This window comes from Felis catus, chromosome C1 (genome assembly GCF_018350175.1).
Source record: "Felis catus isolate Fca126 chromosome C1, F.catus_Fca126_mat1.0, whole genome shotgun sequence".
Taxonomy (NCBI): domain Eukaryota; kingdom Metazoa; phylum Chordata; class Mammalia; order Carnivora; family Felidae; genus Felis; species Felis catus.
Window position 1 is genome coordinate 143,781,167 of NC_058375.1, and position 16,617 is coordinate 143,797,783.

General features: G+C 40.3%; 1 protein-coding gene across 1 annotated transcript; it reads right to left on the reverse strand.

Annotated features, from left to right (window-relative positions):
- Positions 1-439: 439 nt before the first annotated feature.
- On the reverse strand, positions 440-1,803 carry RPRM (reprimo, TP53 dependent G2 arrest mediator homolog). Its single transcript, XM_011285259.4, has one exon. The coding sequence runs from the start codon at positions 1,354-1,356 to the stop codon at positions 1,027-1,029; it is 330 nt and encodes a 109-aa protein (XP_011283561.1). The 5' UTR covers positions 1,357-1,803; the 3' UTR covers positions 440-1,026.
- Between the last annotated feature and the right edge of the window lie 14,814 nt (positions 1,804-16,617).

The following is a 16,617-nucleotide window of genomic DNA, read 5'->3' on the forward strand; positions in this document are numbered from 1 at the left end:
TGGGCCTGTAACCTGACTCCTCACCACCACGCATTCCCTTCTGCCCAGAGCCCAGAATGACCACCAGGAAGCCAGGAAAAAAAACACTTAAATGTTGCGTTTATTAAGGAAATGTTAAATACGAAAAAAAAAAAAAAAAAAAAGAAAGAAAAAACTCAAAACTGTGTCATGAATGTCAAGAGCACTTTTGTGGCGTAAACCGTGCAGTCACGAGCTACAAGTTCTATTCCAAGTCTTCACCCCAGCACTAGCTAGGGCGTTAACCACCTCCCCACCCCCGCACCCTAACCTCCCACGCCCCCCCCCCCCCCGTTGCAAATTCAATAAAAGAAACAAATCACCCAGTTCACATTCGCAGGCTCCCCCTCCCTCTACCCCTTCTCCCACGACAACAAAACTCTAACCCCAGGCAGGCAAACAGGCCACTAGGGCAAAAAAGGACTTATCAAATATTTGTATTCAAGCAAACAAACACAAAATCCCTTAAAACGGCACGTTACAATCAATCAAAGGTATTTATAGCCTCTCCCGCCAGGGCTGGGAGGAGCGGGAGAGAATGGGCGCGAATCCTGACACTGATTTGTGTGTCCCCATTAGTTCTGTTGCGTGGCGTATACACCGGTCACTTTTCGGGCCACCAGGCAATCGGTGCCGCTGGGTCTCTCCCCTGCCCGCCCTCTCCACCTGCCCCGAGAGCTTGGCCCACCTGCGGTGGAGGAGGGCCGTCGACCCGGTCGGTCTCGCCGCATCCCACGCTAGCGGCAGCTTCCAAAGTTCTGCGCCCTAATTGCCCTCTTCTTGCCACTTGCTGCTGAGTCCAGTCAGGGCGCTCTCCTCCTACTGCCAGGAATGGGGGCTTTCAGAGGGCCAGCGAGAAACGGGTCGCTTCATCCCGAAAGGCAAAAGTCGAGAGAAATAATTGACTCCGACAGGTTTGCTTCGCCCAGTCTCGGATGGTGAGGGGCGCGGCCGGGCTGGCTAGGTGGGGAGGCGTTGGGGCGGCTGTCGCGGAGGTGGGAGGGCCGGTCAGTAGGGCCCCACGACCACCGCCTCCACCTCCTTAGACGGTCTCCGGTCTTTCACCAGGAAGTTGATCATGCCCTCGGACTTGATGAGGAGGTTGCAGCCAAGGAAGAAGATGCCAAAGACCACGGTGAGCGAGAGCACACACATGACGGCGATCTGTACCACGCGCATGATGTACAGGCTGCGCTCGTCCGGGCCGCCCTCGGCGAAGCCGTCGTCGGTCACCACCGACGCCTGGGTGCAGCAGCGCACGGCGCGCTCCAGCGCCTCGCTGCTGTTGGCCAGGAGCAGGCCCGCCACATCGGTCTGGTTGTCCAGCGCTGGATTCATCGCGGGAGCCGGCGAGCGCCCGGGGAGGCGCGGGTCCGAGGGGTGGGAAGGCGCTAGGGTTGCGAGAGGAATGGTAGGGAGCGGAGCGCTCACTTGCAGATTTGCGCGCGCCGGGGCTGCTCGCTCTCTCCTTTCCAAAGTCCCCGGGTCGTGGGACTTTCCCAGGAGCCTTTCCGACGCACGCCGCAGCTCGGCTGGTCTGAGCGCCGTCTGCTCCTGCCGGGGCGGTGCTGGTTCCCGGCGCTCGCTCGACTGGGGGCTGTTGGAACTTGGCGGGGCTGGGCCAGTGGGGCCGTGGGAGGTGCGGCGGCGGCGGCAGCAGCGGCGTGGCTGCTCTGAGCGAACAGCGGCCCCTTCCGGCCGCACCGCGGCTCTGCGCCGCGGCCGTTCGGCAATGGGGGAAGCAAAGGGGCGAACCTCCTTTTCTTGCTTTCCTTGCTTCGCCTCTTTTCCAACTCCAAAGACGAGGCAGAAGTGACTGTACTTTTCTGGCTTGATGGATGATTAAAGAGTTTCGGTTGGGGGAGGGGTTGCGATCAGCTGAAAGTTTCCGAAGAACTGGGTCACACCATCTCTGCGCGCGCGTCCTTTGCCTTCTGCCCCTCTCACCTCTGGGCGGATGGAAAGTGGCGATGAATCGCAGGTGCCAGATGGTGCTTGTTAAAGCGAGGGCCTGCCGCCTGTGCTTGATTCCGTCTTGCCTGCGACAGAGTTCTGTTGGAGTAGGGATGATCTGGGAGGGGTGTGTGTGTGTGTGTGTGTGTGTGTGGATTTTAGGAAGAAAGAAAAGCAGGTAGGAGGGAAAGAAAGAAGGAGGAAAAAGGAGAGTGGAAGGAAAGAAAAGGAGGAAGGAAGCTATTGGAAGAATAGAGAGTAAAGGTTTTGTAAGATGTTTGTAGAGATTTTTGACGGATTAGGGGGAGGAGGTGCTCTTCTGTGGCCTTTGTGTGGAAGTGGTTGCCAGGAGCAGGGTCACCTCTCTGGTGAGGGTGGGAAGGTGGTCAGAGTGGGCACCCTTATAATCTTCATTGCAGATGAGTTTTTGGATGTGCTTGCAATGTTTTTCTCCGTTGGCAGTAGATCAGTTGTTTCATTGCTCATCAATATCAATCACCTAGAACACTGGCCAACTGCTGGAAGCCTTCCTCATTTTCCATAAACTGATGTGTTTCATCTTAGTCATTTTAAACAAAGCTACAGATGTTTTAGGGGCCTGACTGAGGCTTCAGCCCATTGTGATTTTGCTGGTAGTTTCAGTGCAATGTTATAAACCTGTCAGTTGTTTCTTAAGCTCTACAAGAATACTTGAGGTTTTTTTTTTCTCTCTTCTACTCTTTTTTTCTCCCTCACTCCCCTCCTCCCCCTCTCTCTCTTCCTTCCTATTTTTTCTTTCAACTATTAACAGGTGGAAACCAGTAATGGGAAGCCCAGCCCAGACTTTTGATAGAATACATTTACTACATTTCTATTAAAACATAGTAGCTGTCTTGCCATTTTCAACTCCATTATCAATTCTGTTCTAATTGCCAGTTAAACCCACTTATGTTTCTCTCCCCAAACATCATTTATTCCATGTTCAGAGATTTCCTTAATGTTTTTTTTACTAATTTATGACCACCTTGCAGAGTGAACTCCCTTTTTAGTTAAAGAGTTTTCAATTTTGGGATCTTGATTATATATCCGCCTCAGTAAACTTAGATCCTTCTAAATAGCTACTTTTATATTAAGGATAGTTTACTAGCTAAAGATCCAGACTTCCGGGCCTTATCTGTAATTCACCTGGTTTATTGCTCTAGTGTTCATGATTACATTAGCCTTGAAGAATACTCCCAACAATTTCTCCTTTGTTTTTTTATTAATTTTTTTTAACATTTATTTATTTTTGAGAACAGAGAGAGGCAGAGCGTGAGTGGGGGAAGGGCAGATAGAGAGAGGGAGATGCAGAATCTGAAGCAGGCTCCGGGTTCTGAGCTGTCAGCACAGAGCCGGAAGCAGGGCTCGAACCCACGAACTGTGAAATCATGACCTGAAGTCTGACCTGAAGTCAGACACTTAAACAACTGAGCCACCCAGGTGCCCCAACAATTTCTTCTTTAGACAAATGTATTATTAATTGATTGAAAAAAATTATTTAAATCTCATTGTACAGTCTATCTTAGTTAATATGGATGGTACTTAACAATAAAACATACCATATATGTGAAAAAGTTACAGAAGAATTTAAGAAAATATAAAGCGATACTAAAATGAATAGTAAAGGCAAGTAGTAGGAATTTAGAAGAGCAAAATTGAACAGAGGTCAACTTCCAGGGATATTAACTTGCACACAATTGTATGTTTAGGAGAAGTTGAGCGTGAATGAGTAGACATGGATGCTTCCTTCTCTATGTGACAAAACTGAATAGAGTTACATAGCACATTTGTAAGGTCCCACATAGTAGGACTTGAGTTACAAAAAAAAAATTCCTTAAAATGTTAATTGAAACATTTTCAGGACTTGAGTATGTTTGTTGAGACTACTTAGTTAGAAGCTAGTATAAAAGTGATCAAACCTTGGAGCTCAGGGGAGGTTTGATCTCATCAAACCTTTAGATTTCAAGATCACATTCTTAAAAGAAATAACTTTATTTTCTTTTGGTGTTATCTACTAACCAGCCACAAAATTGTGAGTAAGAGGAAAATAGCTATTCCCACCAATTAGTTCAGATCTCTGGGAACGTGGTTGTTTTTTCACCTCCACACCACCCTGTGCCACTCAGATTTTGTTGAATAAAATTGGTTGCAGTATTTAGATCAAAATTAACTACAAACCTGCTATGGTAAAAATTATATTAATCGTTATTAGAATTAAGGGGAACTAGGCTGCTAGAGCTTTTCTGCAGAAATCTTTTATTTATCTTTCCATTTTGCATTTTGCATGAACATTTTTCTCTCAGCTTTACTTCTGTTATTCACCTATTTCCTAGGAAAATCTTACAGATTTGGGAAAAAATCCTTTAAAAATGTGGGTGTAGAAAAAACTAATTTCTAGAAAAATAGTGATGTGGAACACTTTAAATAAAAAAAAAATGATACATAGAAGGACTCACCGTTACATTTATTTAACTAGTGACTTCTACTTCATTGGAAAGAGTTTTGACTTTCAGAAAGTTAAATGGTCAGCATTTCACAATATATTTACTTGTTTATTCTTTCCAGAAGACATATCTATGGCATGTAATAAGTTCTACAAAACTATTCTAGGCTGATATTGATAGGCATCTGTAATCAGTAATCATTGGATCTACAGGTTGAATTGTCTTGATGTAGGACCAATTTTAATATCAAAAGCCTTTTCCTTGGTTCTCTATTTGTGCATATTATAGAAATATTAAGTAGACATTTTTCAAAAAAGCATATCAGACATAGAAAGGATATTTGCTTTTGGGGGGCAAGCTTTTTTAAAAAGTAAGTTACATTATATGAAAAGTAAGAGTAAGCATTCATGTTCTTTCATAACAGCGGACTCAGCACCTGGAACATATGAAACAAGCCAGAAATAAGCAAAATATGTCACCAAACCACCAGAATAAATACATGCATTTAGGTATTTAAAAAAGCCAACTTTTCTTCCTGTGTTTTTACTATGTGTATTTTGACTTAGTCTTGACCATACGGTAATGCAATTTAGACTTTACTTTTTCCCTTTAATCCTATATTTTCCCATGACATTAAAAAATTATTACTTGCACATTTTTAATGAGTATATAGCACTTCATTATGTGAACATACCCTTGTTTATTAAACAATTGCCCTATAGCTGGGCAGTTGCCTTACTCTCAAATACTGTTACTGAACCAATTACATACGAGGAACATTTTTTGTTCACAAATGTCTTCTATATTTAGATTACAAGGATAGGAAATTTACAAAATTGCCATTTTTACTGAAAATTATGTTATTTTTTAAAAAGCAACACACAACCAAATTGTAAAAATGGTTGTAACCAATCTGCACTCACATTTGAAAAGCATATGAATACCAATTTATCATGTCCTCTATACTAGGTGTTAAAAATGTTTAATATCCAAATGGAATCCATAAAGATTAATTCATAATTTCTGAGGGCAGGACCCAAGCATATGTATTTCTTAAATTTCCCTAGGTGATTCAATAGTCCACCCATGGTTGAGAACCACTGCTCAGAGTAATATTTTCAAGCTTGTCTTGAGATCACCTAGGACAGAGATGGGAACTTTCTGACTCCCAGGTCCTACTGCAAGTCAATTGAATCAGAATTTTTTTAACTTGCTTCCTGCATCCTTCCACTGGGACTTTGCTCTGGTAGGTCTGGGATGGATCCTATAAATTTGTATTTTTAGCAAGTCCCCCAGGAAATGCTGTTCTTGAGCACCAAATATTATGATTGAAAAAATTAAATTACCATTGCAAGTTTGAAATTGCATGTTCTCATTGTGGACGGATAATGTTTTCACTTATGTGTTATGGAACTGTATGTCCTACTTTGTAATCTTCAGGTTCAGATTCAGGTGCTTTGTCTATTTCTCATTTGACATTTTATCATTTGTATTGATTTACTGATTTATAGTAAGTCTTCTGTATCAAATATATTAACTGCATATATGAAATATTTGTAAATTTTTTTCCAGTTGATTTGCCTTTTAAATTGGGCTGTAGTCTTCTTGGGTATGTGGAATTTTCATGCATCAACATTTTTATCTGTGATTTTTTTCATTGCTTTATTTAATTTTTTTAAAGGGGAAAGCACATATTTATTCCCTTACCAGAGAAAGTTCTTTCACATAAGACCCACCTTAGGGACACAGGTTCAGACATGTCTCCAACACAGGTGCTTTTGGCAGGTTGCTCACTGGGGATGTACACTCCAACCTGGCTCTGCCTTAATCTTGTAGAATGCTCCCATAACATCTGTCAGGGCATTGAACCAGGGTATGAAATTGTTGCAAACTCTTCCATAAGTTTTTCGTCTAATAAACAGTCTCGAGTTGCTATCATAAAATTAACCGTTTCCCTAATAAAATACAACATCTACATTTTACATGCAACATCAGACAGGATTGCTTTCTCTTCCTCACTAGGTGCCAGCTACAGGAAAGCTGTTCTGAGTCTCAGATTATATAGATTATACACCCATCTACCAGAAGACATTTAGAAAAAAACACCCCCGTACCCCCCCCCCCCCCCCCCCAGGAGACCTTTCACATCCACCTTGTAAATTGCCTGGTTAATTCTGCAAAAGAATGGTGAGCAGCGGATGGTGGAGGCTGATCATCCATTCACACTGGCAAACACATCTAACTCTCATTCTTTTGGTCAGCCATAAAACCCTAGCATAAAGAAGGAAGCAAAATGAGGTAAAAAAATTTCTGTGAAATACAAAGTTAAGCCAACCCTATCAATACATAAAACCCACTTGGACTAAGTGAAATAAGCTACTCACAGAGGACACATACAATATGTATACAAGGTATCTAAAGTAGTTAAACCTATGGAAGCAGCAAATACAATAGTAGCTGCTTGGGGACATGGCATGGTGAAAATGAGTGGTTCAATAGTTACAAAATTTCAGTTATGTGAGATGAGTAAATTTTAGGTATTTGTGGCAAGGCATAGTGCCTATATTTAGCAATATGGTAATGTGCACTTGGGAATTTGCTAAGAGGATAGATCCCATATTGAGTGTTCTTACCACAAAACAAAAACCAAAACAAAGGGACACAAGAAAACTGTGGAGGGGGGTGGATATGTCTATTACTGTGATTGTGGTGATGGTATCATGGGTGTTTTTATATGTCCAAACTCATCAAATTGTACACATTAAACATGTGCAGTTCTTTCTATAGCAATTGCACTTCAATAAAGTTTTTTTAAAGAATGAATTAGTTGTCTGAGAGATAGAAAGAAGAGTGTCTTCCAGAATTCACTGCAGAAGGAAAAGTAGCCTGAAGTGCTTTGCATATTAGCCCCTTACGCTATCCAAAAAAATTATCTGGGTTATCACTCCCATCAGTAAAGCTAGTATGTGCTATGTATTCAGAAAGCTACGGACTAAGGAGGGATTTTTTTTTCTTTGCTTCTAAACTTAGAAGGTTCATCCTCATTCAGAATTATACTTGTATATTATTTTTTATTTTTTAAACATTTTAAAAATATTTGCATTGATTTACCTTTAACACAATGCTCTATCTGGAAGTTATTTTGGCACAAGGTAAGTTTGGCCCTACCTTAAGTAGTCCACTAATAGGTAAATAATAATACTGACCAAGTTTTAGAGTTTAGAACTGAAATAAGAGATTTCAGGTATCGATTTCTTTACAACAGATAGTATGTAAACATTCATATTTAGTAAAATATTTAAACTTTAAGTTTCTAAAGTATAAAGACTGCATCTGTCTAATTTATCTTTTGATTTTTGCATCGATTTTGTTATAGTTCAGAGGAAAAACAGCCAGCAGTAAACAATAAAAATTAAACCAAGTGCTTGCGTCTTCCTCTTTTATTTAAATGGACTCCCTGGATTTCTGATCTGATGCCATCTGGTGACTGTTGACTTCTTTCTGTAGGAGGAGAGTGAACACTGTCCTTGTGTCACATAGGTGACCTCTTTGAGTCAGAGCTTTCTGTCAGTGCACAGGCACGTGGAAGAACACAATGAGTAGCAGCCACTATGTTCTCATCTGTTAATACCTTTTTACTGTTGTTGAAATAAAGGTCCAGGAAAAGCATGTAATAACTCACCCCCAAGTTTGATTAAAAAGCCCTGACCACTGAACTTGCCGAGAAGTTTTCAGAATGATAGATTATAGACCTATAGCATCCTATTTTTAGATGTGCAGCATAGACAATTTTTGCCTCCATGAAATTTTTGTCATTATCTCATACTGATTTTTCTGCCCACTCTTTAAAGCCTGTGTGATTTAGATTTTAAAGTGAAAAAAGCACCGAGCTGCATAAAGCCTTTAGTGTCACTGGTGCATCCCTTCCCACATTAAAGAAACAGGACTTGCACCAGCCTGAAAATGGGGAGAAGCAGGTGGCTGCAAAGACGCATGAAAGATGCAATTTCTCCAATTTCTCAGCTTCAGCTCAGTGACTCCAAGTCATGATTATATCTTCTGTTTCTATAGGACAAAGTGCTGTTTCCCTCAAATATTTATATAAAAATATGAAGGAGAAATCATTCTGGAAGCAAAGGAGGAAAAGAAGTCTTGCCCATAGCATGTTGAATTTAGACTTGTGTATTTAAACTCACGAAGAGATGTGTCTCTGGCAAATCCGTAGACACTATGGAGGGAAACAATGAAGGTCACTTATTTTCAGATAACAAGCAGGAGTGGTAGTGTTTTTATATTTGTACACTGATAAGAGTGGCAACAAATAGTCCAACGTTTACTATATGCATATCTGTGATTCTGCAGTTGACAAATCTATCTTTAAAGATGTTTTTAAAAGTCAGTGTGATGATGTAATTGGGCAAGTTACCTACTAACATCACTGCTCAAATCCATTATCCACCAACCGTTTCTCCTCCTCCAAGATTTTTATGACAAGTAATTAGAAAATTTATTCAGGAAACATTTATGGACCATTTTTTTAATTAATTTATTTTTTAAAAATTTACATCTAAGTTAGTTAGCATGTAGTGCAACAGATTTCAGGAGTAGACTCCTTAAGGTCTTTAACCATTTAGCCCATCCCCCCTCCCACAGCCCCTTTAGTAACCCTCCATTTGTTCTCCATATTGAAGTCTCTTCTGTTTTGTCCCCCTCCCTGTTTTTATATCATTTTTGCTTCCCTTCCTTTATGTTCATCTGTTTTGTATCTTAAAGTCCTTACATGAGTGAAGTCATATGATATTTGTCTTTCTCGGACTGGCAAATTTCACTTAGCATAATACCCTCTAGTTCCATCCACTTAGTTGCAAATAGCAAGATTTCATTCTTTTTGATTGCTGAGTAATACTCCATTGTATATATATATATATATATATATATATATATATATATACATCTCCTTTATCCATTCATCCATCAATGGACATTTGGGCTCTTTCCATACTTTGGCTATTGTTGATAGTGCTGCTCTAAACATTGGGGTGCATGTGCCCCTTCGAGACAGCATACCTGTGTACCTTGGATAAATACCTAGTAGCATAATTGCTGAGACGTAGGGTAGTTCTACTTTTAATTTTTTGAGGAAACTCTATACTGTTTTCCAGAATGGCTGCACCAGCTTGCATTCCCATCAGCAGTGCAAAAGAGATCCTCTTTCTCCGCATCCTCACCAACATCTATTGTTGCCCGAGTTGTTCATGTTAGCCATTCTAACAGGTGTGAGGTGGTATCTCATTGCGGTTCTGATTTGTATTTCCCTGATGATGAGTGATGTTGAGCATTTTTTCAGTGTCGGTTGGCCATCTGGATGTCTTCTTTGAAGAAGTGTCTCTTCATGTCTTTTGCCCATTTCTTCACTGGATTATTTGTTTTTTGGGTGTTGAGTTTGATAAGTTCTTTATAGATTTTGGACACCAACCCTTTATCTGATATGTCATTTGCGAATATCTTCTCCCATTCTGTCGGTTGCCTTTTAGTTTTGCTAATTGTGTCCTTCACCGTGCCGAAGCTTTTTATTTTGATGAGGTCCCAGTAGTTCATTTTTGCTTTTGTTTCCCTTGCCTCTGGAGATATGTTGAGTAAGAAATTGCTGTGGCCAAGGTAAAAGAAGTTTTTTCCTGCTTTCTCCTCGAGGATTTTGACAGCTTCCTATCTTACATTGAGGTCTTTCATCCGTTTTGAGTTTATTTTTGTGTATGGTGTAAGAAAGTGGTCCAGGTTCATTCTTCTGCATGTCACTGTGCAGTTTTTCCAGCACCACTTGCTGAAGAGACTGTCTTTATTCCATTGGATATTCTTTCCTGCTTTGTCAAAGATTAGTTGGCCATATGTTTGTGGGTCCGTTTCTGGGTTCTCTATTCTGTTCCATTGATCTGAGTGTCTGTTTTTATGCCAGTGTCATACTGTCTTGATGATTACAACTTTGTAATACTGCTTGATGTCTGGAATTGTGATGCCTCCAGCTCTGGGTTTCTTTTTCAAGATCGCCTTGGCTATTCGGGGTCTTTTCTGGTTCCACAAAAATTTTAGGATTGTTTGTTCTAGCTCTGTGAAGAGTGCTGGTGTTATTTTGATAGGGATTGCATTGAATATGTAGATCACTTTGGGTAGTATTGACATTTTAACAATATTTGTTCTTCCTATCCAGGAGCATGGATCTTTTTCCATTTTTTTGTGTCTTCTTCAATTATCTTCATAAGTTTTCTGTAGTTTTCAGTATATAGATTTTCACCTCTTTGGTTAGATTTCTTCCTAGGTATTTTATGGTTTTTGGTGCAACTGTAAATGGGATCAATTCCTTGATTTCTCTTTCTGTCGTTTCATTGTTGGTGTATAGGAATGCAACCAATTTCTGTGCATTGATTTTATATCCTGCCACTTTGCTGAATTCATGAATCAGTTCTGGTAGTTTTTTTTGGTGGAATCTTTTGGGTTTTCCATATAGGGTATCCTGTCATCTGCGAAGAGGGAGAGTTTGACCTACTCCTGGCCAATTTGGATGCCATTTATTTCTTTGTGTTGTCTGATTGCTGAGGCTAAGACTTCCAATACTATGTTGAATAACAGTGGTAAGAGTGGACATCCCTGTCTTGTTCCTGACCTTAGGGGGAAAGCTCTAAGTTTTTCCACATTGAGGATGATATTAATGGTGTGTCTTTCATATATGGCTTTTTTGATCTTGAGGTATGAGCTTTCTATCCCTACTTTCTTTTATCAAGAAAGGATGCTGGCTTTTTTGTCAAGGATCATGTGGTTTTTGTCCTTTCTTTTATTGATGTGATGAATCACACTGATTGTTTTGCAGATATGCAACCAGCCCTGCATCCCAGGTATAAATCCCACTTGGTCATGGTGAATAATTTTTTTAATATATTGTTGGATCTGGTTGACTAATATCTTGTTGAGGATTTTTGCATCGATGTTCATCAGGGAAATTGGTCTATAGTTCTCCTTTTTAGTGGGGTCTCTGTCTGGTTTTGGAATCAAGGTAATGCTGGCTTCATGGAATGAGTTTGGAAGTTTTCCTTCCATTTATATTTTTTGGAATAGCTGCAAGTGAATAAGTGTTAACTCTTCTTTAAAAGTTTGGTAGAATTCCCCTGGAAAGCCATCTGGCCCTGGGCTCTTATTTTTGGGGAGATTTTTGATTACTAATTCAAAATCTTTACTGGTTATGGGTCTGTTCAAATTTTCTCTTTCTTCCTGTTTCAGTTTTGGTAGTGTATATGTTTCTAGGAATTTATCCATTTCTTCCAGATTGCCTATTTTATTGGCATATAATTGTTCGTAATATTCTCTTATTTTTGTTTTTATTTCTGTTGTGTTGGTTGTGATCTCTCCTCTTTCATTCTTGATTTTATTTATTTGGGTCCTTTCCTTTCTCTTTTTGGTCAAATTGGCTAGTGGTTTATCAATTTTAATTCTTTCAAAGAACCAGCATCTAGTTTCATTGATCTGTTTTACTTCTTATTGTTTGTTTGTTTGTTTTTTGGTTTCAATAGCATTGCTTTCTACACTAATCTTTATTATTCCCTGTCTTCTGCTGGTTTTAGGTTTCATTTACTGTTCTTTTTCCAGCTCTTTAAGGTATAAGGTTAGGTTGTAAATCTGAGACCTTTCTTCCTCCTTTAGGAAGGCCTGGATTGCTATATGCATCCTTATTATGACCGCCTTTGCAACATCCCAGAGGTTTTGGGCTGTGGTGTTATCATTTTCATTAGCTCCCATGTACGTTTTAATTTCCTCTTTAACTTCTTGGTTAGCGCATTCATTCTTTAGTAGGATGTTAGTCTCCAAGTATTTGTCTTCACTCTAAATTTTTTATTGTGGTTGATTTCAAGTTTCATAGTGTTGTGGTCTGAAAATATACACAGTATAATCTCAATCTTTTGTACTTGTTGAGTCCTGATTTGTGTCCCAGTATGTGATCTATTCTGGAGAAAGTTCCATGTGCACTTGACAACAATGTGTATTCCCCTGCTTTAGGATGAAGTGTTCTGAATATATCTGTTAAGTCCATGTGGTCCAGTGTGTCATTCAAAGCCATTGTTTCCTTGTTGATCTTTTGATTAAATGATCTGTCCATTGCTGTGAGTGGGGTGTTGAAGTCCCCTACTATTATGGCATTACTATCGATGAATTTGTTTATGTTTGTGATTAATTGATTTATATATTTGTGTGCTCTCACATGTGGCGCATAAATGTTTACAATTGTTGGGTCTTCTTGGTGGATAGACCCCTTAATTATGATATAATGCCCTTCTGCATCTCTTGATACAGTGTTTATTTTATTTTAAAGTCTAGATTGTCCATATAAGTATGGCTACTCCAGCTTTCTTTTGTTGACCATTAGCATGATAGATGGTTCTCCATCTCTTTGTTTTCAATCTGAAGGTGTCTTTAGGTCTAAAGTGGGTCCCTTGTAAACAGCATATAGATGGATCTTGTTTTCTTGTCCATTCTGTTACCCTATGTCTTTTGATTGGAGCATTGAGTCCATTGACGTTTAGAGTGAGTACTGAAAGGTATGAATTTATTGCCATTATGATGCTTGTAGTTTCTGATGCTGTTCTCTGGTCCTTTCTAGTCTTTGTTGCTTTTGGGCTTTTTCTCTTTCTTTCATCTTTTCTCCCCTCAGAGAGTCCCCCTTAAAATTTCTTTCAGGGCTAATTTAGTGGTCACGAACTCCTGTAATTTTTGTTTGGGAAATTTTTCTCTCTCCCTATTTTGAATGACAACCTTGTTGGATAAATAATTCTTGGTTGCATATTTTTCTGATTCAGCACATTGACTATATCCTGCCACTCCTTTCTGGCCTGCCAAGTTTCTGTGGATAGGTCTGCTGCAAACCTGACCTGTCTTCTCTTGTAGGTTAGGGACTTTTTTTCCCCTGCTACTTTCATGATTCTTTCCTTGCCTGAGTATTTTGTGAATTTGACTATGATATGCCTTGTTGATGGTCGGTTTTTGTTGAATCTAATGGGAGTCCTCTGTGCTTCCTGGATTTTGATGTCTATGTCTTTCTTCAGGTTAGGAAAGTATTCTGCTATGATTTGCTCACGTAACCCTTCACCCCTATTTTTCTCTCTTTCTCTTCTGGGACCCCTATGATTCTGATGTTGTTCCTTTTTAATGAGTCACTGATTTTCTAATTCTTGAATCATGCTCTTTTGCCTTATTCCCCCTCTTTTTTTATGCTTAATTATTTGCCATAAGTTTGCCCTCTACACTGCTGATTTGCTGCTGTGCCTCATCCTTCCTTGCCACCATGGCATCCATTTAAGATTGCAGCTCAGTTATAGCATTTTTTATTTCATCCTGACTAGCTCTTACTTCTTTTATCTCCACAGAAAGGGATTCTAATCTATTTTCAACCCCAGCTAGTATTCTTATTATTGTGGTTTTAAATTCTGGTTCAGACATCTTGTTTGTATCTGTGTTAAGTCCCTGGCTGTCATTTCTTCCTGCTGTTTTGGAGTGAATTCCTTTGTTTCATCATTTTGGCAGAAGACAAGGAATTAATGAGTCAAAAAAAAATTAAAATTAAAACATTAAAAACAACACACACACACACACACACAAATCAAATAAATGATGCTAGATCCTAGGTGTGTTTTGGTCTGGTTGTTGAAAGGATTAGAGAAAAAAGGGGGGTGGGGTGGGAAAGGAAAACTTTGAAAATTGGAGAAAATAAATACAACAAAATAGAATAAAATGAAATCACAGAAGTAAAATAGAAAATGAAAAATTTACAAAATAAAAAATATAATAGAAAAAATAAAGAAAAATATTTTAATAAGAATTGAAAATAAAAATAGATTTTTTTCTCTTTATTCAAGAAAAAGAAAAGAAACAAAAAAGAAGAAAAAAAAAGAAAATTGAAGAGATGAACCAGTGAATAGACTGAAATATGATTGAAATTACATCAGTTTCCCTTAGAAGTCAAACTATGAAACACTTTATAGTCTGTAAATTAAGCAAGGGGAGAGATTTGCGGTGTTCCTGAAAAGCGAGTTTGGCCCAGTTGGGTGGGTCTTAGTGTAATGCATGTGGGCACGCGTTGTGCAGGAGGGGTGAAAATGACGTCACCCAGCTACCCAGTCTCTAGTATTGGAACTATGCCTTCTCCGACCAGCAGTCGTACACCCGTCCTTTGTCTCTGGCTTCTGTCCATTCCTCACTTTTACACTGTGACCAAGCCATTAGGTTGCATTAGGTTGCCAGGTAGCACCTCCCTCCTGAGTTTTATCTCAAATATGGCTGTGTCTCCCGACCCCTCACTTCTGAGGGACTGCCGCTTTGACCTGTCCTGACCCCCTGCTGGTAAGTCTCACCAAGCAATGGCCAGGTGTTGGCCACACCCAGGAATGTTCACGGGACCCTGCTGCTGCAGATGCCCTGAGACTGCAGCTGGGTACCAGCCTGCCCCAAAAAAGTTCACGTGATTGTGTAGCAGAAGCGTTTCAGGGATTATGGAAAATCACAACACACATCTGGCACCAGGCTTCACCCTTAATGACCTTGTTCCAGCACCACCGAATGTGGTGGTTCTCTGGGGTCTGCTGGGACCGGGTCACCACACAGCCTCTACCAAATGTCTTTCCAGCAGTGGAACCGCTTCTCCCTGTGTGATCTGAGAACTTCCCAGACCCCAATCTGCTCCTGGGGATTCGCCCTTCCCACCAGAGCACTGACAGGTATTGAGCTGTGGAGTTTCAGGCACTGCACTCCTCCTGTTTATAGAGTATTAATGAAATTTAAACCCTCTCCTTTCTCCTTTTTCCCTTTTTAGTCCAGTCCCTGCAGCTAACACTTTGGGGGGGTGCTTTTCCCATATCCTCCCTGCCACCACCCCAACTCTGTCCTCTCTCCACATGCAAAAGTAGCTCCCTGACCTCTGCGGCTTCTCTCTCCCCCAGTTCACCTCTCTGCACCATGCACCTGCTGAGTTCTGTGGTTCAGGTTGTGCAGGTTGTTGTGTTAATCCTGAAATCAATTTTCTCAGTGTGCAGGATGGTTTAGTGTTGATCTGGCTCTATTTCACAGATGCTAGATGCAAAGAAAACTTCCATGCTGTTCTGCCATCTTGGCCCCCTCCCATTTATGGACCATATTGTGTAGATTATACCATTTAGGGGTATAAAGCTGCTGTAGATTGAATGTTTGTGTCCCCCTTCCAAATCCATGTGTTGAAATCCTAACCCCTCATGTGATGGTATTAGGAGGTGGGATCCTTGGGAGGTGATTAAGTCATAAGAGGTCTATTCTTATGGATGAGATTAGTGCCCCTATGAAAGAGACCTCAGAGAGCTCTTTCACTCCTTCCATTCTTTGAGATTATGTCAAGAAATGGCTATGAACCAGGGACAGACCCTCACCAGGCACTAAATATGTTGACAACTTGATCTTGGTCTTCTCAGCCTCTCACATACCAGGAGAAATAAATGTTGCTTTAGTCACCCAGTCTATGGTATTTTTGTTATAGCGACCTGAAAGGACTAACATAAGAACCAAGAGATGCAGTCTGTGCCCTCCAGTAATTGGGAAGGCCGACTGACAGAGACATTTGTTGTAGATTATGATAAATCTTTGGGAGATATGTAAAGAGCATCTAATCCAGATTGGGGCGTTGGAAGGGTGGTGATGAGCACATGATACTAAACTTAATTTGAAGGATCAATAGAAGGGGATTTAGCCGGGTGAAGCATGTTGAATGGACCAAGGTGTGAGAAAAGGTATATTTTATTTTCTTCATCTGCAAGTACTTCTTGTATTTTTAGAGTACTGACTACAAGATGGAGATGATTAAAGAGTTTACAGAGGCCAGACCATAAAAGTTGCTTATTATATTGTCTTATGGAATTTAGATTTCCACTTGAAAGCCATGGGGAGAAATGAAAGAGGATTAAGCAACAGACTGAAACAGCCAGATTTGTGATTTAGAAAGAATCTCTACAGCAGCGCTAAAGGTTATTAAGTTAAATGAAAACTCCTTAAAGAGTATAGAATCCTGTGTCTTAGCTATTGAATAAATCATATGACAGATGCCTGGGGCCCACTGACAGAGATTGCTCCTCATTTCTAGAACTTCGTTTTGTAATTCACTCAAGACAGGATCTAGAACATA

Excerpts from the sequence above, each read along its gene's own strand:
- RPRM (XM_011285259.4), bottom strand. The coding sequence starts at position 1,356 with ATGAATCCAGCGCTGGACAACCAGACCGATGTGGCGGGCCTGCTCCTG.